The sequence below is a fragment of the Sebastes fasciatus genome, chromosome 3, assembly GCF_043250625.1.
Source record: "Sebastes fasciatus isolate fSebFas1 chromosome 3, fSebFas1.pri, whole genome shotgun sequence".
NCBI lineage: Eukaryota > Metazoa > Chordata > Actinopteri > Perciformes > Sebastidae > Sebastes > Sebastes fasciatus.
The window spans coordinates 41414951-41437134 of record NC_133797.1 but is presented as its reverse complement, the minus strand read 5'-3'; the positions used below and the strand labels follow the sequence as shown (position 1 = coordinate 41437134).

The following is a 22184-nucleotide window of genomic DNA, read 5'->3' as shown; positions in this document are numbered from 1 at the left end:
GTGGCTCCAGACAGATTTTAGTTTTGTTTATTTACCTAAAAGGGCTCTTTGATAGTAAAGGTTGCTGACCCCTGATCTAGGTCTAGATCTAGGTCTAGACCTAGACCTAGGTCTAGGGTCTAAGTCTAGACTTAGATCTAGATCTAGAGGATCAACCCCTTCCTCTCCGTCTCTAGCGCCTCCATCAGGACAGATCAACATGTTCATCTGGTGGCTGTAGAGAACTCTGCAGCCTGCAGGAGGCGCTAGACCTAGATCTAGATCTAGATCTAGGTCTAGGTCTAGGGTCTAAGTCTAGACTTAGACCCTAGACCTAGACCTAGACCCGAACTGATGCAGACTGGAGGGGAGGAGGAAGAGGAGGAGGAGGGAGGAGAGGAGAGGAGGAGGAGGGAGGAGGAGGAGGAGGAAGAGGAGGAGGAGGGAGGAGAAGAGAGGAGGGAGGAGGAGGAGGAGGAAGAGGAGGAGGAGGGAGGAGAGGAGGAGAGGAGGGAGAAGAGGAGGAGGAGGGAGGAGAGGAGGGAGGAGAGGAGGAGGAGGGGGGAGGAGGAAGAGGAGGAGGGAGGAGGAGGAGGAGGAAGAGGAGGAGGAGGAGGAGGAGAGGAGGAGGAGGGAGGAGTGGAGGAGGAGGGAGGAGGAGGAGGGAGGAGAGGAGGAGGAGGGGGGAGGAGGAAGAGGAGGAGGTAGGGAGGGGGGAGGAGGGAGGAGAAGAGAGGAGGGAGGAGGAGGAGGAGGAAGAGGAGGAGGAGGAGGAGGAGGAGGGAGGAGAGGAGGAGGAGGGGGGAGGAGGAGGGAGGAGAGGAGGGAGGAGAGGAGGAGGAGGGGGGAGGAGGAAGAGGAGGAGGTAGGGAGGGGGGAGGAGGGAGGAGAAGAGAGGAGGGAGGAGGAGGAGGAGGAAGAGGAGGAGGTAGGGAGGGGGGAGGAGGGAGGAGAAGAGAGGAGGGAGGAGGAGGAGGAGGAGGGAGGAGAGGAGGAGGAGGGGGGAGGAGGAAGAGGAGGAGGGAGAGAGGAGGAGGAGGAGGGGGAGGAGGAAGAGGAGGAGGGAGGGAGGGGGGGGCAGTGCGGATTCTTTCCCGTCATTCCCTGCAGCAGCAGCAGCAGCAGCTCCCTCCTCCTCTTCCTCCTCCTCTTCCTCCTCCTCCTCCTGTCTGTCTCTCAGTCTGTCCTCTCTCTCTGTCTCCGACTCTTCTTCGTCTCAGCTCAACTTCGCAGACTCGCTGTGATCTTCTGAGCAGGTAAGCAGCTCCTCAGTGGGTTCTACTGGTCTGTACTGGGTTCTACTGGGTTCTACTGGGTTTGTGTTGTCGCGGTGCAGTGATTGGAGCGGTGAAGCCTCCGATCCTCCGTTAACTCCCCTTCGGAGACCCGTCGGAGACCCGTCGGAGACCCGGGAGTGAGGACTCTCTCTCCGGTCTGCAGCAGAGAGTCCTCCCGGAGGCCCGGTCCCTCTCCCCGGTCCCTCTCTCTCTCTGTGGCCGGCCCGCGGTGCTCCTCAGCCGGCCGCCCAGCAGCCTGTAGAGGCGGCCGGATGGAGGATGGAGCAGAATAACGGTGCGCCATCATGCACGGACGCAAAAACAGGCGTGGCCGCGGGAGGAAGAGGAGATGGTGTTGTGTTAGTGTGTGTGTGCGTGCTCAGGACAATAAACAGTGCACGGTATTGGTGTGTTTGTGCAGCGGGAGGATGAGCAGGATTAGTCCGGCCTGCAGCCTCCGGCCCCCGGCTGAGGGAGGCTCTGCAGGCCCGGTGGACTGGTGGTGGTTGCGTGAACGTTGCGGGAACGTTGCGTGAATCCCTGCAAAACACAAACATGGAGGTTCCAGAACCGTGATGACGTCACGCAGGGCAGGGCGGCTCCAGGGTCCTCCAGGGAGGGGGGTCCGGGCTGGACCTGCAGACCTCCCCAGACTGGTCTCTATAGATCCCTATAGGACTCTATAGGTCTCTATACACCAGAACCAGAACCCGAACTCAACACTCAGCATCAATATTTAGTTGCTGGAACATTCTGGGAATGTTTTCTAAACGTTCTGATTAGTTAAATCAGAAACATGTTTATTAATAATAATTAGAGCTGTCAATCAATTCAAATATTGAATCATGTTTTTATCTGTTCTAAATGAACCTTAAAGGAGATCAGTCCAGTATTTAATCCTCTTATCAACATGGGAGTGGACAAATATGCTGCTTTATGTAAATGTATGGATATATTTATTATTGTAAATCAATGAACAACACAAATCAATGACAGATATTGATCCAGAAACCCTCACAGGTACTGCATTTAGCATAAAACAATATGCTCAGATCATAACATGGCAAACTGCAGCCCAACAGGCAACAACAGCTGTCAGTGTGTCAGTGTGCTGACTTGACTACGACTTGCCCCAAACTGCATGTGATCATCATAAAGTGAGCATGTCTGTAAAGGGGAGACTCGTGGGTACCCACAGAACCCATTTACATTCATATATCTTTTAATTTTGGGGTTTTGTTGGTCGAATGAAACTCAGTTTGAAGCTCAGAACTTTTAAAGGAAACAAACAAACAAACAATGAATGAATGAATAAATTAATGAATGGAAGCAACAGTCAACAGATAAACATTGATAATAATGCAAGTCATCATGCGTTGTAACTTTAGAAGGTTCTCTACAGAACGTTCTCTTGTTCACCTTCTTCACGTTTTACTGGTTCCTTCAGATGTGGTGGTGTTTACCGTGTTCACCAGTAGAGTTCATATGAACGCCCTCGTCAGGGGAAAGTTTCTGAAAGCTCAGAGTTCACGAGTTGTGACGTGTTTGTTGGCGTTGTCAGAAATGTCGGAGGCCATGGCAGTTAATTTTTCGCTACATAATAATTGCACTGATTCCACTTTTTTTCAGACCGAGTACAAGTACTTACATTTGGGTACTCGCCGATACCGAGTACCGATACGAGTACCGATACGAGTACTTCTCTGTGCCAAAAGACCCTCGTTAACAGCCAGCTGGAGGGTGTGAAGGTGGCTCACAGCTGCAGCTTTACGGGGCCCCCTGCTACCCGTGCGACTGTCGACTGGGGCGGACTGTCCTCAGTGCACCCCAACCGCGCTGTGCCACGTCCGTAAAAGGCGCCAGAGGTCTGTGGCGATGTTGGCAACCCACCCGACCCGCCTTGAAACACGAACCAAGGAGTCTAACGCACGCGCGAGTCAGAGGGTGCAAGCACAACCCCGCAGTGCAATGAAAGTGAGGGCCAGCGCGCACCGGCTGAGGGGGATCCCGTCCCCGCAGGGTCGGGCGCACCACCAGCGCACCGTCAGGGAGGTGGAGCGTGAGGTTTGAAACAAGCCGTCAGGATTTCTGTCCATTTGTGATGTCACAAATATACAATATTTAGACCATTACACGGTTTTAAACGTAAACATTCTAAATGACTCCCAGTTTATTTCCTGTTGCAGTGGATGTGAATAACATCAGCTGACAGGAAGTAAACATGGACCCAAGCTGTTGCCTAACAACGCAATTCAGTTGAAATGCACTAAAACGGAGCGTTTCAGACAGAGGGTGAATACAGGAATATTCAGACAGACAGGATGAGGAAAATAAAGGTGTTTACATCATGTAAACATGTTCAAGTAGAAACACAAAATACAAGTATGCACCTGAAAATGAGCACGATATGGGACCTTTAATCATAAACACATTGGTTGTATAGATAATATCTATACCTAAAAGTGAAGCCAAAACATCTGGATCACCGGATGGTGGCTGTTAGTTTAGGAAGCGCTTGATTTGATTTGATCTGCTGCAGAGTTTTCTACGAGCAGAACATTTCAAACGTTAATATCTCAGTCGATCATGTTCAGTTAACTGTGGGAACCCCGAAGTCATGATTATTATTTGTGTAATTGTGCATCCCTAGCCGACAGTAACGTTAATATTGTTGTTGCTTAGCGGCGGCGTTCTCACCACTTAACCACTTTAACGCCGAGCATATCGTGTCCACGCCTTCCCCGTGTTGTAAACACGAGTTTCATGTGAAGGAACCGTGCGACTCGTCTGACGGACAAACTGTAGGAGAACCTTATGTTGGACCACATCATGTAAACAAAGCTCATAAACACGTTTACAGGACGTCGGTTGTTTGTCTCACGGTCTTATTCTTTGGATAAATGTTCTTAAACACAACATTTTAATGTCTTCCTGAAGCTTCAGAGTACGTTCTCCAAACGTTCTGCGGAGGTACTCAGAGAACACATTAGAGTTAATGGAACCATGACAGGAAGTAGCGTCCTGTCTGTAGGCGTCCTCTGGGAATACTCTGAAATAATCAATGTGAGCGTTACAGGAAATGTTTACGATGGAAACGTTCCATATTTACTCTCACTCCTGTGTTATTATTATGAATATTATTATGATGATATTCAGCAGTTTGTCTGGTAATGGATCAGACCGTTAATAAACAACATGAATTCTACTGTTTGAACATTTAAATGTCTGAAACACGATACGCTTTATAACTGGTGATCAATAATGCAGATGATTAGTTTAAGGTCTGATATTAGTGTCTCTGAGTGTCCTCAGCTCACCAGACTGACGCTCATTAACATGAATAATGAAGGGAAGAGGCTCCAGAGTTCCTCCATCTTGGTTTAGAGCTATTAGTGTGATCACAGACCTCTTCTCTCTCAGGTGGACGATTCAAACGCACCTCGTTTTACAACAGTAACTGCAATACAATTAAGTACAGATTCACGGTACTTATACTAGAGTATATCTACTTCTCCTCCACTACATCTCAGAGGTAACTATTGTACTAAATACTCCACTACATTTATCTAGGTCCTTCCTGTCCAGGTGAAACCAGGTATCTCCAGATGTGTTGATGTTGAATGTTTGTGATTAACTGAAGGATGAAGAGTAAATCCTCCTCTTCGTCCTCTTCGTCCTCCTGAAGCTGAATAAACTCTTTAAAAAGCCTCTTAGATCAGATGAAGATGAGTCGTCACTAAGCTGAAAACAGGCTGGAGATACGAGGTTGCTGCATTGCTGTATTAATGACAGTATTAATGACAGTATTATTAACAGTATTATTGACAGTATTAATGACAGTATTATTGACAGTATTAATGACAGTATTATTAACAGTATTATTGACAGTATTACTGACAGTATTATTGACAGTATTATTAACAGTATTACTGACAGTATTAATGACAGTATTAATGACAGTATTAATGACAGTATTATTGACAGTATTAATGACAGTATTATTGACAGTATTAATGACAGTATTATTGACAGTATTAATGACAGTATTAATGACAGTATTAATGACAGTATTATTGACAGTATTAATGACAGTATTATTGACAGTATTAATGACAGTATTATTGACAGTATTATTGACAGTATTATTAACAGTATTAATGACAGTATTATTGACAGTATACTGACAGTAATATGCAGTATTATTGACAGTATTAATGACAGTATTAATGACAGTATTAATGACAGTATTAATGACAGTATTAATGACAGTATTAATGACAGTATTAATGACAGTATTAATTACAGTATTAATGACAGTATTATTGACAGTATTAATGACAGTATTATTGACAGTATTAATGACAGTATTATTGACAGTATTAATGACAGTATTAATGACAGTATTAATGACAGTATTAATGACAGTATTATTGACAGTATTATTGACAGTATTATTGACAGTATTATGACAGTATTAATGACAGTATTATGACAGTATTATTGACAGTATTAATGACAGTATTATTGACAGTATTAATGACAGTATTATGACAGTATTAATGACAGTATTATTGACAGTATTAATGACAGTATTATTGACAGTATTAATGACAGTATTATTACAGTATTATTGACAGTATTATTGACAGTATTAATGACAGTATTATTGACAGTATTAATGACAGTATTATTGACAGTATTAATGACAGTATTATTGACAGTATTATTGACAGTATTATTAACAGTATTATTGACAGTATTATTGACAGTATTACTGACAGTATTAATGACAGTATTATTGACAGTATTATTGACAGTATTATTAACAGTATTATTGACAGTATTAATGACAGTATTATTGACAGTATTAATGACAGTATTATTGACAGTATTATGACAGTATTATTGACAGTATTAATGACAGTATTAATGACAGTATTAATGACAGTATTAATGACAGTATTATTGACAGTATTAATGACAGTATTATTGACAGTATTAATGACAGTATTATTGACAGTATTAATGACAGTATTAATGACATATATGACTATTAATGACAGTATTAATGGACAGTATTAATGACAGTATTAATGACAGTATTACTGACAGTATTATTGACAGTATTAATGACAGTATTATTGACAGTATTAATGACAGTATTAATGACAGTATTAATTGATAATCCCAGTATTATTGACAAGTATGTATTATTAACAGTATTATTGACAGTATTACTGACAGTATTATTGACAGTATTATTGACAGTATTATTGACAGTATTATTGACAGTATTAATGACAGTATTATTGACAGTATTAATGACAGTATTATTGACAGTATTATTAACAGTATTATTAACAGTATTAATGACAGTATTATTGACAGTATTAATGACAGTATTATTGACAGTATTATTGACAGTATTATTAACAGTATTATTGACAGTATTATTAACAGTATTATTGACAGTATTACTGACAGTATTATTGACAGTATTATTAACAGTATTATTAACAGTATTATTAACAGTATTAATGACAGTATTATTGACAGTATTATTAACAGTATTATTAACAGTATTACTGACAGTATTATTGACAGTATTATTAACAGTATTATTAACAGTATTATTAACAGTATTAATGACAGTATTAATGACAGTATTATTAACAGTATTATTAACAGTATTATTAACAGTATTATTAACAGTATTAATGACAGTATTATTGACAGTATTAATGACAGTATTATTGACAGTATTAATGATAGTATTATTGATAGTATTATTAACAGTATTATTAACAGTATTAATGACAGTATTATTGACAGTATTAATGACAGTATTATTAACAGTATTATTGACAGTATTATTAACAGTATTATTGACAGTATTACTGACAGTATTATTGACAGTATTAATGACAGTATTATTAACAGTATTATTAACAGTATTACTGACAGTATTATTGACAGTATTAATGACAGTATTATTAACAGTATTATTGACAGTATTATTAACAGTATTATTGACAGTATTACTGACAGTATTATTGACAGTATTAATGACAGTATTATTAACAGTATTATTAACAGTATTACTGACAGTATTATTAACAGTATTATTGACAGTATTATTAACAGTATTATTGACAGTATTACTGACAGTATTATTGACAGTATTATTAACAGTATTATTAACAGTATTAATGACAGTATTATTGACAGTATTAATGACAGTATTATTAACAGTATTATTGACAGTATTATTAACAGTATTATTGACAGTATTACTGACAGTATTATTGACAGTATTAATGACAGTATTATTAACAGTATTACTGACAGTATTATTAACAGTATTATTGACAGTATTATTAACAGTATTAATGACAGTATTATTAACAGTATTAATGACAGTATTATTAACAGTATTACTGACAGTATTATTGACAGTATTACTGACAGTATTATTGACAGTATTAATGACAGTATTATTAACAGTATTATTGACAGTATTACTGACAGTATTAATGACAGTATTATTAACAGTATTATTAACAGTATTATTAACAGTATTAATGACAGTATTATTGACAGTATTAATGACAGTATTATTAACAGTATTATTAACAGTATTATTAACAGTATTAATGACAGTATTAATGACAGTATTAATGACAGTATTAATGACAGTATTATTGACAGTATTAATGACAGTATTATTGACAGTATTATTGACAGTATTATTGACAGTATTAATGACAGTATTAATGACAGTATTAATGACAGTATTATTGACAGTATTAATGACAGTATTATTGACAGTATTATTAACAGTATTATTGACAGTATTAATGACAGTATTAATGACAGTATTAATGACAGTATTATTGACAGTATTAATGACAGTATTAATGACAGTATTATTGACAGTATTAATGACAGTATTATTGACAGTATTAATGACAGTATTATTGACAGTATTAATGACAGTATTAATGACAGTATTAATGACAGTATTATTGACAGTATTATTGACAGTATTAATGACAGTATTATTGACAGTATTAATGACAGTATTATTGACAGTATTAATGACAGTATTAATGACAGTATTATTAACAGTATTATTGACAGTATTACTGACAGTATTAATGACAGTATTAATGACAGTATTAATGACAGTATTATTGACAGTATTAATGACAGTATTATTGACAGTATTATTAACAGTATTATTAACAGTATTATTGACAGTATTAATGACAGTATTAATGACAGTATTAATGACAGTATTAATGACAGTATTATTGACAGTATTAATGACAGTATTAATGACAGTATTAATGACAGTATTATTGACAGTATTAATGACAGTATTAATGACAGTATTAATGACAGTATTAATGACAGTATTATTGACAGTATTAATGACAGTATTATTAACAGTATTAATGACAGTATTAATGACAGTATTAATGACAGTATTATTGACAGTATTAATGACAGTATTATTGACAGTATTATTAACAGTATTATTAACAGTATTATTGACAGTATTAATGACAGTATTAATGACAGTATTATTGACAGTATTAATGACAGTATTATTGACAGTATTAATGACAGTATTAATGACAGTATTAATGACAGTATTATTGACAGTATTATTGACAGTATTATTAACAGTATTATTGACAGTATTATTAACAGTATTATTGACAGTATTACTGACAGTATTATTGACAGTATTATTAACAGTATTATTGACAGTATTATTGACAGTATTATTGACAGTATTATTGACAGTATTATTAACAGTATTAATGACAGTATTAATGACGTCTCTGAAACGCTGCTTCGATATTGTACGACTCTCTTTCCGACTGACTTTACTGAAGGAAAGTTAACGGGACTCTGTGAGAATCAGAGATTGCTTGTTAACAGCGACACCTGGAATAAATAGAAACCGTGCGTCCGGTTAGGACGTCCCAAATAGAAAACAATGCAGTTAAACTAATGTTGTCGTCACATTTACTGAGGACCTCTCTGTGTCCTCTAGGGTTAAAGGTCAAACTGTGCCGATACTTAAAGGAGCAGTTAGATATCACGTCTAGATATAAACCCTCTTCTTCTCCTCTTCCTCTCTGAGAGTCACACGTACACACTGATACCAGCAGCCGTTAGCTTAGCTTAGCATGTTAACATCACTGTGTGTGTGTGTGTGTGTGTGTGTGTGTGGTCGTCCTGCGAGACAGCTGTTGCTAGGAGACAGGTGACTCACACCGGCTGCCCTGTGTGTGTGTGTTGTGTGTTTCCTCAGCTGTGACTGTCAGGATGAAGAATGTCTGATGGTATTTACTGAGGTCCCCCCCCCCCCCAACACACACAGACCCTCCTGTCCAGTGTATTTAAAGAATGCAACAGACGTTTTGATGGTCTCCATGCTGAGCTAGACTAAAGCATGCTGGTGTACCGCTGTCCCTGATTCTGTACCCCCTGACACCCTCAATAGAGCCGGTCTTCTTTAGGGGGTCCAGGGGGTCTTTAGGGGGAGATAGCAGGTCAACAGTAGATGTCACATAGAAGTGGTGTACATCATCTGAAAACTGGAACCTGAAAATTAATTTGAGATGCTGCTCAGCACTGAGGGTCAAGATGTTCTTATCAGGGTTTAGAACATGATGATAGTAGTATGTGATGGTCATCTCCATGCTCTATTAGGTCTCTTAAGTTTTTGCAGCAATTTTTGGGTTGATCCCATTTGTTCCACAGATTTGGTGCTAAATTTAACAATTTTTCCCCACTGGAGAATTAATAAAAATGATCAATAATCCCTCCAAAATACCACATTAACACACCAAGACCTTGAGGAACACCAGAGAAGAAGACATGCTGTGATCAAAAACGTTTTGACATTTTTTAGATTTCTGCAAGAATTGCATTTTTGAATGCTCTAGGTCTCTAGTCTGATCCATCCATCCTCTGAATGCTCTAGGTCTCTAGTCTGATCCATCCATCCTCTGAATGCTCTAGGTCTCTAGTCTGATCCATCCATCCTCTGAATGCTCTAGGTCTCTAGTCTGATCCATCCATCCTCTGAATGCTCTAGGTCTCTAGTCTGATCCATCCATCCTCTGAATGCTCTAAGTGGAATGTTCTCCTCATTAGCTAGCAGTTAGTAAACAGTTGTAGAACAGCTGAGTGTGGTCATGTTGGGGGATGGTCCCAGAGGGACGGGGCGGCGGCCCCAGTACTTCCTGTCCCCCCCCCCTCCCAGTTTTCACTCTATTTTTATCTTCTTTTTCAGGGAAAACCTCTTTTATTTTTCTACCTTCTTCACTCTGTTTTTTATTATTCACTTTTTATGTTTTTATGTTTGACATTTCTCACTTTTAGAAATATCAGAATCATATCTACTATAGATTGATATGTTGATCTACTTTATTTATCCCCGGGAGGATGGGACATAACAGTTGCTCTTATACAAACATAAAGAAATGTAATAAAATAGAAATAAAGGAGTATGTAAACATATAAATAATGTACATAATGCTAAAATATAAACACAACATAGTATGTAAAGAAATATTAACTAGTACTAAAATAAAAATAAGAAAATGAGAATATAAAAAGTATGAAATATGTACAAATATTTGCATTAAGACGTTCAAATAAAGGTTTTATTTATTCATTCATGTTCAGTTTTATTTTTATTAAATTTAATCAAAGTTGAGCTGAAAAGACTTAATCAGTTTATTAATGATCATTTTAAATCATTGATCTAATATAAGGTCAGTTATTTATTTAAATAACTGGCTTTTTATTTATTTAAATAATATTTATTTATTTAAATAACTGACTTTATATTAAATCATTGATATAATATAAGGTCAGTTATTTATTTAAATAACTGGCTTTTTATTTATTTAAATAATAATAATTTATTTAAATAATATTTATTTATTTAGACAACTGACTTTATGTTAAATCATTGATCTAATATAAAGTCAGTTATTTAAATAAACTTGAAACATTAATGTGATTAATTGTGTCTTTATTTGAGCTGATGTAAAATATTAATAATCTTTGTGTCACCTTGTAAACTTTGATATTTTATTGACTCAAGTAAATCAGTAAATTAAACATATAATAGAGGGATGAATGTAGAATGAAAGCAGTGTGTTAAAGCAGGAGGTGCGCTTGTTTTTGTCCTGTGTGCGTCCCGGTTGGGTGGTTGTTCTTCACGTTGTACTATCTCTTCACTCTGAGGTACTTTTACTCTGTTACGTGTACCTAAGTTACTGTTTGGAGTAAACTGTACTTGTTGGAGTAGTTTTAATACTCAGTAATAAATACTTTAATAGTTTTTCATCCTTCATGTTGATCACGTTAAGAGGCTGATGTCCTCAGGAGGTCTCCGTTAGCTGCACTCAGCTGTGGTCGATAAATATCGATCAGATCAATAGGAGACTATAAACAGTGTGAGAGCAACGCTGCGTTCCTATTGGCTGACTAAACAGTGTGAGAGCAACGCTGTGTTCCTATTGGCTGACTGTAAACAGTGAGAGCAACGCTGTGTTCCTATTGGCTGACTGTAAACAGTGTGAGAGCAACGCTGTGTTCCTATTGGCTGACTGTAAACAGTGAGAGCAATGCTGCGTTCCTATTGGCTGACTGAACTCATCATAACAGAACAAACAGGAAATGATTTCATTTGTTTTTACTCGCTAAAAGTACTTTTACTCAGAGGTAGAGGAAGTATTCTGATCCTTTCTGCAGTAAAAGTACTACACACTGAAAATACTCCACTACAACCTTGTATGTCAGTACTATCATCTAAATGTAGTTAAAGTATTCTCCAGTAAAAGTATAGATGTGTCAGATAAATCTAGTAGAGTATAAAGTACAATAGATACCTCTGAGATGTAGTAGAGTATAAAGTACAATAGATACCTCTGAGATGTAGTAGAGTATAAAGTACAATAGATACCTCTGAGATGTAGTAGAGTATAAAGTACAATAGATACCTCTGAGATGTAGTAGAGTTTAAAGTACAATAGATACCTCTGAGATGTAGTAGAGTTTAAAGTACAATAGATACCTCTGAGATGTAGAAGAGTGGAAGTAGAAATACTAAAGAACAAGTACCTCAAAGTAGTCCTTGAGTAAATGTACTTGGTTACTTTCCACTTTTCGGTTCCTCTACCGACCTCTGACCTCTGACCTCTGACCTCTGACCTCCGGCGCTGCAGCCGTCGGCTCAGACTGATCAGTGATCAGGTTCCATCATGCAGCAGAGGATTCTGGGAAGTGGAAGCCATTAGCGGTGTCCCCGAGGACGTCCTCTGGATGTCTGAGTGCTCTAATGGCTCCTTCAGTCCAATAACTCTGATGTGATGGAGCTGTTTACTTCCTCCATTAGCTCCGGTCAGCTGACCCAGCAGCCAATGGGAGCTCAGCGTGGCACGACATCACACATGACATCACACCATCACACATGACATCACACATCAGACATGTCTCATTAACAGAGACAGTCGGCTGCAGAAAGCAACAGTCAGTGAACGCCTCATTAACAGAGACAGTCGGCTGCAGAAAGCAACAGTCAGTGAACGCCTCATTAACAGAGACAGTCAGCTGCAGAAAGCAACAGTCAGTGAACGCCTGACTTTTTACTTTGACACCACTGTTGTCTCTTGTGAGGACCTGCAGTCTTTGTGTCTTTGTGAGGACACATCTACATGATGTCATCACACAGTGTTGTCATCAGTCTGATGTCATCATAATATGTTAATGAGCTCCTGATGGATTTCCCAGAGTGCTCTCTGATCATATTTATTGAACATGTTGACTTCCTGTCCCGCAGGGCTCGGCCTGAAACCGCCGATGTGGACGCGTCCCCGCTGACTTTGAGGCGTGAGTCAGAGGTGAAAGGTCATGATGACGACGGTGGCCGCCGATTTCGACCACAATGAGCTGCAGCAGCAGTACAGCAGCACCAACAATGACACGGTCAACAACCGCTGGGACGAGGACTGGGACAACGAGAACAGCTCGGCCCGCCTCTTCGAACGCTCGCGCATCAAGGCGCTCGCAGGTAAGAGCCCCGCCGCCTTAAAATACCACCTTAAATCAGGTTACCTGAGGTCCATCTGCACCAAAGACAGCAGAGACAGAGGACAGAGACAGAGACAGAGAGACGACAGAGACAAAGACAGGGACAACAGAGAGACGACAGAGACAAAGAGACGATAGAGACAGAGACAGAGAGACGACAGAGACAAAGAGACGATAGAGACAGACAGAGAGACGACAGAGACGCTCAACGACAAACAAAAGACGAAATAAGACAAAAACTAAAATACCGTGTCACATTGTGATGACATCATAATGTGTCTGTGTGATGCAACACTGAATATGAGACACTGAGTCACATGACTCAGGAGGAGGAGGAAGAGGAGTAGACAGATATAATGTTTCCCTGAAGACATTTCCTGTAAATTTACAGGGCTTTTATTGTGAAGGGATTAGGTCTCAGGGCTTTTATTGTGAAGGGCTGAGTTCAGACTCCCAGCATGCTCGGCGCTCTGCTGACTCACTGATGGATAATGTGATTTCTCTGCAGAACAGATTCAGTCTGATCAGCTGATTGCAGCGCTGAGGACAGGAAGAGACTGTTCTGTCCTCTGATTGGACAGGAAGAGACTGTTCTGCCCTCTGATTGGACAGGACTGTCCTCTGATTGGACAGGACTGTCCTCTGATTGGACAAGACTGTCTCTGATTGGACAGGAAGAGACTGTTCTGTCCTCTGATTGGACAGGACTGTCTCTGATTGGACAGGAAGAGACTGTTCTGTCCTCTGATTGGACAGGACTGTCTCTGATTGGACAGGAAGAGACTGTTCTGTCCTCTGATTGGACAGGACCAGACTGTTCTGTCCTCTGATTGGACAGGACTGTCTCTGATTGGACAGGAAGAGACTGTTCTGTCCTCTGATTGGACAGGACTGTCTCTGATTGGACAGGAAGAGACTGTTCTGTCTTCTGATTGGACAGGACTGTCTCTGATTGGACAGGAAGAGACTGTTCTGTCCTCTGATTGGACAGGACTGTCTCTGATTGGACAGGAAGAGACTGTTCTGTCCTCTGATTGGACAGGACCAGACTGTTCTGTCCTCTGATTGGATAGGACCAGACTGTTCTGTCTTCTGATTGGACAGGACTGTCTCTGATTGGACAGGAAGAGACTGTTCTGTCCTCTGATTGGACAGGACTGTCTCTGATTGGACAGGAAGAGACTGTTCTGTCCTCTGATTGGACAGGACCAGACTGTTCTGTCCTCTGATTGGACAAGAAGAGACTGTTCTGTCTTCTGATTGGACAGGACTGTCTCTGATTGGACAGGAAGAGACTGTTCTGTCCTCTGATTGGACAGGACGAGACTGTTCTGTCCTCTGATTGGACAAGTCTGTCCCTGTCATGTTTATGATCCACAACTCATTAATATGTAGAAAAAGAAAATCACACTATAAAAGATGAGTCTGATACCTGAAGGAGAAGTTAAATATAAACTAACTGATAAATCAGTGTGTGTGTGTGTGTGCGTGTGCGTGTGTGTGCGTGCACGTGCGCGGGTCGGTGTGTGTGTGTGTGTGTGTGTGTGTGTGTGTGTGCCCAGGATGTTTGTCTCTGACTTCCTGTCCTTCAGTCAGGAATGTGAAGGAACAATGAAGGGAAACTCCCCCCCCCCCCTTCACACCCCTGATGACATCATTGTCAAACTCTAACGTCATTGGCTGACTGGTGAAGCCACTCTACACTGTAAAAAATATAACACCTTTTTATTAAATGTTCTTCCAGCTGGCAGAATATTTTCCAGTTTTTATTAACAACCAATCACGTTGTGTGGAACGAAGAGTTGCTTTTTATATTTATGAAACAACAACAACTTTATTACTCCTTTCAATCATGACGACAGCATCCACTCCTTCTCTTCACACCTTTCACAATGAAAGCCCTACACATATAATATTAGCAGGCAAGTGTTTTGCATTTTCATGTCAGTTTTTCCTCGCCGAAATTTAGCGCAAGTTTGGAGCGTTATTTAACCTCCTTCATGACGAGCTAGTGTGACCTGGTTGGTACCGATGGATTCATCAGGTTTTATAGTTTACTATGATACCAGGATCTTCACTCTGCGTTAAAGAAATTAGTGGAATTTGCATTAACATTACCGCGTTTACTTTGACAGCCCTGGTTATATTATATATATTTATATATAACAAACAGAAATCTATTGATAGAATTAAACTACTACTAATAATAACAGAGTTTACATGTTCTCTCCGTGTTAGTGTGGATTTACTCCGGGGGCTCAGGTTTCCTCCCACAGTCCAAAGACATGCAGGTTGGGTTAACTGTTGACTCTAAATGTCCTGTAGGTGTGAATGTGAGTGTGTTAGGTTGTCTGTCTCTACGTGTCAGCCCTGTGATAGTCTGCCCCCCCCCCCCCCCCCCCGCGGCCCTGAACAGGATCAGAGGTTACAGATGATGAATTATAATAACAGAGAAACTCTCAAATGTTCAACTGAAACTGGGAATGTCAGGAATTGTTTTCATTTTTTACAGTGTATATTATATGGCGGGGGGGTTTCCTCCTCCTCCCCCCTCTGTTTGCAGTCGGCGGGGCTTGTGTGTGTGTGTGTGTGTGTGTGTGTGTGTGTGTGTGTGTGTGTGTGTGTGTGTGTGTTGGAGGGAAACAGAACAATCAGAAGAAGAATGAAGCTGCTGATGATGACACACACACACACACATACACGCACACACAAACACACGGCGCTCGGCGGCGTCTCGTTGACCTCTGGACTCTGGACTCTTTTTCTTTCACCTCCTGAAACACGAGGACGTCTTCGTCTTCGGCTGCATGTCCACTACGTCTATTTTCTTCTTCTTCTTCTGTGGTTTTAAACCCGTCTGCAGTTTCAGCTCATTCTGGGAGATTCTTCTCTTTTGAGTCCGGAGGATTTTATTCACGTTTTTAAAGCTCGTTAACGGGAAGGTTTTTATTTCTGTTTGACGTGAACTCGTCTGGATTTAAAGGAGAGAAGATCTTCACTTCTTCTGTGGTGGAATCATCTGAAACGCTGCTGGACTTCAGCCTCAGAGATGAACTGAAACTGTGAACTCCGCAGCAGGACGCTGGTTTTCTCCTCCTGTTGGATCTCTATATTAATATAGATCTAGATCTAGATCTAGATCTAACTACTAGGGGGGGTGATGGAGGTGGAGTGGGCGTCGGCCGACTCCACTCAGTTCAACTACACCCAGCTGGAGGGTCGATTCAAACAGCTGCAAGGTAAGAAGAAGAAGAAGAAGAGAAGAGTCTGTCAGCGGGGTCACTTAGGGGTCAGAGGTCAGAGGTCGGAGGGAGCAGATGATGTTTCAGTCAGAATCTGAATGAGCTCTTGCAGCGTCCTACCTGATGACATCACGTTATGTCGCAGCCTGATTCGATGATCTGCCGCCGCGCCTGTTAGCAATAGAGCGGCGAAGCCCCGCCCCTTCCTGTGACCACAGTGGGGCCTTTTTTCAGAAAAATATGAATGTTAGTCAACGGAGAGAGACAAATGCGTTTTGTGATCCCGTTTGAATTGATCCATAAATCACACAAATGATGTTTGAACATTTAAAAGATCATTTATCAAATCCAGAAAGTCTCAGTTTTTAGTCAAACTGTTGAAGCATCAGAACATTTTATTTTATCCTCTGTGGCTTCTAGACGCCGACAGTAACGTTAATATTGCCGTTGCTTAGCAGCGGTGTTCTCACCACTTCACCACTTGAACGCCGAGAACAGGGATCAGCAGTGTGTTCCAATCCGCGTACTTCTGTACTTACACTTACTATTTTGAGTGCATAAGTGCGTTCACACTGGGAAGTGCGGCAAAATGCAGTGCACTCAAAGTACCCGGATGTTGTACTCAAACGGTCAGATCGTTGAGTGTAGAACGCTGGACACTTTCCACACTCAAATGTCGGCATCTTGGCTACGTAGCGGAAGGGGCGGGACTACGACCACTATTCAAACATACGTAGATAACAGAATAAAACAATACAATACGTAAACATACCGGTGTATTATCAGCCAACAGGAGGACACATCGTAGGCGACGACGTTGGAAACGTAATTTCCACTCTGCTTTCATTTTTTTCTTCAACAAAGCAGCAGATATTTTGGCGGTAGTTGACGGGTAAAACCTGAAGGAGGCAGCAGCAACACAAAGGATGCCAGCTGCCGTAAAACCCCGAAGAAGAAGAAGATATTTTGACGGGTAGCGAGCCGCGGTCAAATATTGCGATCGCCATTTCCGGTCAGTGCGCCGCAGAGTATTCGATTTGAGACAACCCTACCCCGTTGAAATGTACGCACTACTCAAGTGAGTACAGAGTGCACACAGTGCACTACATTGATGTGTACTTCTGGAAGTACGTGGATTGGAACACACTCCAGGTCTCTCAGTGTCTCTGAGAGTTGGACACTATGGTTGGTCCTCTGCGGACGTCTCTGTTGATGTGGTTGAAGCTGTCGGTGACCTTTGACCTCCTGGTAGTTAAAGTTTAACCGGCAGGTCCAGAGTCAGTTTACTGATGAACATCGTAACGTAACACCAACATGATGACGCCGTAAACACCGTCGTCCTTTAATCTCTTTAATTAAAGACGATGAAGACGAGTGGATGATGAAGTTTTCTGTCAACATGAATTAATAAAAATAATCTGTTGTTGACATCAGCTGACTGAAAGACAACGCTGATTATTGATTATTGATTGTCTGTCTGTGTGAAATGACCTCAGTGTGACCTTCAGACCTTCAGTAAACCCACAAGTTAACAACTAACAAGCTAATGTGGCTAACAACTCTGTGTGTGTGTGTGTGTGTGCGTGTGTGTGTGTGTGCGTGTGTGTGTGCGTGTGTGTGTGTGTAGATGAGCGGGAGGCGGTGCAGAAGAAGACCTTCACTAAGTGGGTGAACTCTCACCTGTCCAGAGTCTCCTGCAGGATCACAGACCTGTACGTGGACCTGAGGGACGGACGCATGCTCATCAAGCTGCTGGAGGTCCTGTCTGGAGAGAGACTGGTACAGTACACAGAGTACACACTAAATACACAGAGTACACACTAAATACACAGAGTACACACTAAATACACAGAGTACACGCTAAATACACACTAAATACACAGAGTACACACTAAATACACAGAGTACACGCTAAATACACAGAGTATACACTAAACGCACAGAGTACACACTAAACACACAGAGTACACACTAAATACACACAGTACACATTAAATACATAAATCCTCCGCTCCTCCTCCTCTCTCTCCTCTCTCTCCTCCTCCTCTCTCCTCCTCCTCCTCCTCTCTCTCCTCCACCTCCTCCTCTCTCTCCTCTCTCTCCTCCTCCTCTCTCCTCCTCCTCCTCCTCTCTCTCCTCCACCTCCTCCTCTCTCTCCTCTCTCTCCTCCTCCTCTCTCCTCCTCTCTCTCCTCCTCCTCCTCCTCTCTCCTCCTCTCTCTCCTCTCTCTCCTCCTCCTCTCTCCTCCTCCTCCTCCTCTCTCTCCTCCACCTCCTCCTCTCCTCTCTCTCCTCCTCCTCTCTCCTCCTCCTCCTCTCTCTCCTCCTCCTCCTCCTCCTCCTCCTCTCTCTCCTCTCTCTCCTCCTCCTCTCTCCTCCTCCTCCTCCTCCTCATCTCTCTCCTCCTCCTCCTCCTCCTCCTCTCTCCTCCTCCTCCTCCTCCTCTCTCCTCCTCCTCTCTCCTCCTCCTCCTCCTCCTCTCTCTCCTCCTCCTCCTCCTCTCTCCTCCTCCTCCTCTCTCTCCTCTTCTCTCCTCCTCCTCCTCCTCCTCCTCCTCCTCCTCCTCCTCCTGCAGCCTAAGCCCACTAAAGGTCGGATGCGTATTCACTGTCTGGAGAACGTTGATAAAGCTCTCCAGTTCTTGAAGGAGCAGCGGGTTCACCTGGAGAACATGGGTTGTCACGACATCGTGGACGGGAACCACCGTCTGACGCTGGGCCTCATCTGGACCATCATCCTCCGCTTCACGGTAACTATGGAGACAGGTGTGATGCTGTTACCCGTCTGAGTCTCATCAATACGTTTTTCATGAGTTCAGACGTTAACAGGAGAGTTTATAATAGATAATAATAATTAATAAAGTAATTAGTTCTCCTCATCTACCTGTACGGTGGCTCATTAACATAAAATACTCAATCATGTGAATAAATATATAAGATAACAACGAAACAGTGATTATTGTTATTATTATTGATTATTGAGGTAACACTTTATAATAACCATCATTTATAAATGCTACATGTCTAGTTAATTAAACTTAGTTCTAATAAACTTATATAAATAAAATAAGATTAAATTAAATTAAATTGAATTAAATTGAACAAAACAAAATAAAATGTGATAAGATAAGATAAAATATGATAAAATGAAACAAAGCAAAATAAACTGAGATAAAATAAAATAAGATACAATTAAATTAAATGAAATTCAATTCAATTAAACAAAAATAAAATAAAATATGTTAAGATAAAATAAAATATGATAAAATAAAATAAAACAATATTTCATAAACTTCAGTAGATAGAAAACGTTGAGCAGGTGAAGAAGCTGCTGCTGAACTTTATGACTTCTGGCTGGCTTCTGATTGGTCGACCTCCTCAGGTGTAAGTTATTAAACAGCTCAGGTTAAAGTCCAGGTATGCTCACGCAGACTGTCGTCATGGAAACCCAGCCCGGGTGACATCACACAGTCCTGGATCGACCTTTGACACTTTGAAAACCTGAAAGTATTCATAGGCTGAGGTTAGTGTACTCACCTGTACACATCAGACAGGTGGAGGTTAGTGTACTCACCTGTACATATCAGACAGGTGGAGGTTAGTGTACTCACCTGTGCACATCAGACGGGTGGAGGTTAGTGTACTCACCTGTACACATCAGACAGGTGGAGGTTAGTGTACTCACCTGTACACATCCGACAGGTGGAGGTTAGTGTACTCACCTGTATACATCAGACGGGTGGAGGTTAGTGTACTCACCTGTACAGGTGGAGGTTAGTGTACTCACCTGTACACATCAGACAGGTGGAGGTTAGTGTACTCACCTGTACACATCAGACAGGTGGAGGTTAGTGTACTCACCTGTACATATCAGACAGGTGGAGGTTAGTGTACTCACCTGTACAGGTGGAGGTTAGTGTACTCACCTGTACACATCAGACAGGTGGAGGTTAGTGGACTCACCTGTACACATCAGACAGGTGGATGTTAGTGTACTCACCTGTACAGGTGGAGGTTAGTGTACTCACCTGTACAGGTGGATGTTAGTGTACTCACCTGTACAGGTGGAGGTGTGACTCTTACTGGTGTGTTTCAGATCCAGGACATCAGCGTGGAGACTGAAGACAACAAAGAGAAGAGATCAGCTAAAGACGCTCTGCTGCTCTGGTGTCAGATGAAGACGGCAGGGTGAGACTCTGATTACTACAGTACTACTACAGTACTACTACTATTCATTACTACAGTACTACTACAGTACTACTACTATTCATTACTACAGTACTACTACTATTCATTACTACAGTACTACTACAGTACTACTACTATTCATTACTACAGTACTACTACAGTACTACTACTATTCATTACTACAGTACTACTACTATTGTTTATTGACATGTCATTTTGTTGGATCATTGCTTCTTCAGGTATTCCAACGTGAACATCCACAACTTCAGCACCAGCTGGAGAGACGGCATGGCCTTCAACGCTCTCATCCACAAACACAGGTAACACCTTCATCATCTTCATCATCATCATCCTCCACAAACACAGGTAACATCTTCTTCATCATCATCATCATCATCATCATCATCATCATCATCATCATCATCATCTACAAACACTAATTCCAGATTTCCATCCATCCTCTTCCTCTTACCCCTGCGGGTGGCGGCTCCATGTTGTTCTTTCAGGCTGACACCATTAAATCTTGAAAACAACTTTATTGATCTCAAACGTTAAACCTTTTCCAGCTGTGTTGACATTTGTAAATAAAGTTGTTTCCTATTTCCAGGCCCGATCTGATCGACTTTGACAAACTGAAGAAGTCCAACGCTCATCACAACCTGCAGAATGCTTTTAACCTGGCGGAGCAACACCTGGGCCTCACCAGTCTGCTGGATCCAGAGGGTAAGATCCTGAACCAGTTTAACTAAACCAGACCGGAACACACACATCCAGTTATGTGTGTTGCAGTTATTAAATGTTGTTGTTTGTGATGCAGATATCAGCGTGGACCATCCTGATGAGAAGTCAGTCATCACCTACGTGGTGACGTTCTACCACTACTTCTCTAAGATGAAAGCTCTGAAGGTGGAGGGCAAACGCATCGGGAAGGTCAGAAAACACATTCACAACACCAACAAACCTTTGTAACCAAAAGATTATATCAGGACACAGTTATTGATCTGATGTATTCACCAGATCAATATCAGAAATATCTGTTCACATCCAGTGATGGAAGGAATTATTAAGGCAACGTAACATGAAACTTGTCCAGAAACCCTCACAGAAGCCAGAAAGTGATGCACGAGGGTTAAGACAATAAAAGAAGAGAGAGTTAAGTTGAACGTCCTCGGAGCTGCTCAGAGATCTCAACAGTCTCGACTGACTCTGTTAGAACTCGTCTCGACTGTTAGGACTCGTCCCGACTGACTCTATTAGGACTCGTCCCGACTGACTCTATTAGGACTCGTCTCGACTGACTCCGTTAGGACTCGTCCCGACTGACTCCGTTAGGACTCGTCCCGACTGACTCCGTTAGGACTCGTCCCGACTGACTCC

At 41.3% G+C, this 22184-nt stretch overlaps 1 protein-coding gene across 3 annotated transcripts in view; it reads left to right on the top strand.

Moving 5' to 3' along the window:
- The first annotated feature begins 1084 nt into the window (after positions 1 to 1084).
- LOC141765180 (spectrin beta chain, non-erythrocytic 1-like) overlaps positions 1085 to 22184 on the top strand; it is a 41927-nt gene continuing 20827 nt past the window's right edge. The window contains exons 1-8 of one of the 3 annotated variants that reach the window (XM_074631200.1): positions 1085 to 1235; positions 13129 to 13359; positions 18249 to 18400; positions 19196 to 19369; positions 20716 to 20807; positions 21047 to 21127; positions 21415 to 21530; positions 21625 to 21737. In XM_074631200.1, coding sequence (XP_074487301.1) covers positions 13200 to 13359; positions 18249 to 18400; positions 19196 to 19369; positions 20716 to 20807; positions 21047 to 21127; positions 21415 to 21530; positions 21625 to 21737 — 888 coding nt within the window. In that variant the 5' untranslated portion in view covers positions 1085 to 1235; positions 13129 to 13199. Of the gene's footprint in view, positions 1236 to 13128; positions 13360 to 16018; positions 16619 to 18248; positions 18401 to 19195; positions 19370 to 20715; positions 20808 to 21046; positions 21128 to 21414; positions 21531 to 21624; positions 21738 to 22184 lie in introns of those variants that run through there. The other 2 variants (XM_074631201.1, XM_074631202.1) reach the window with 2 other exon arrangements.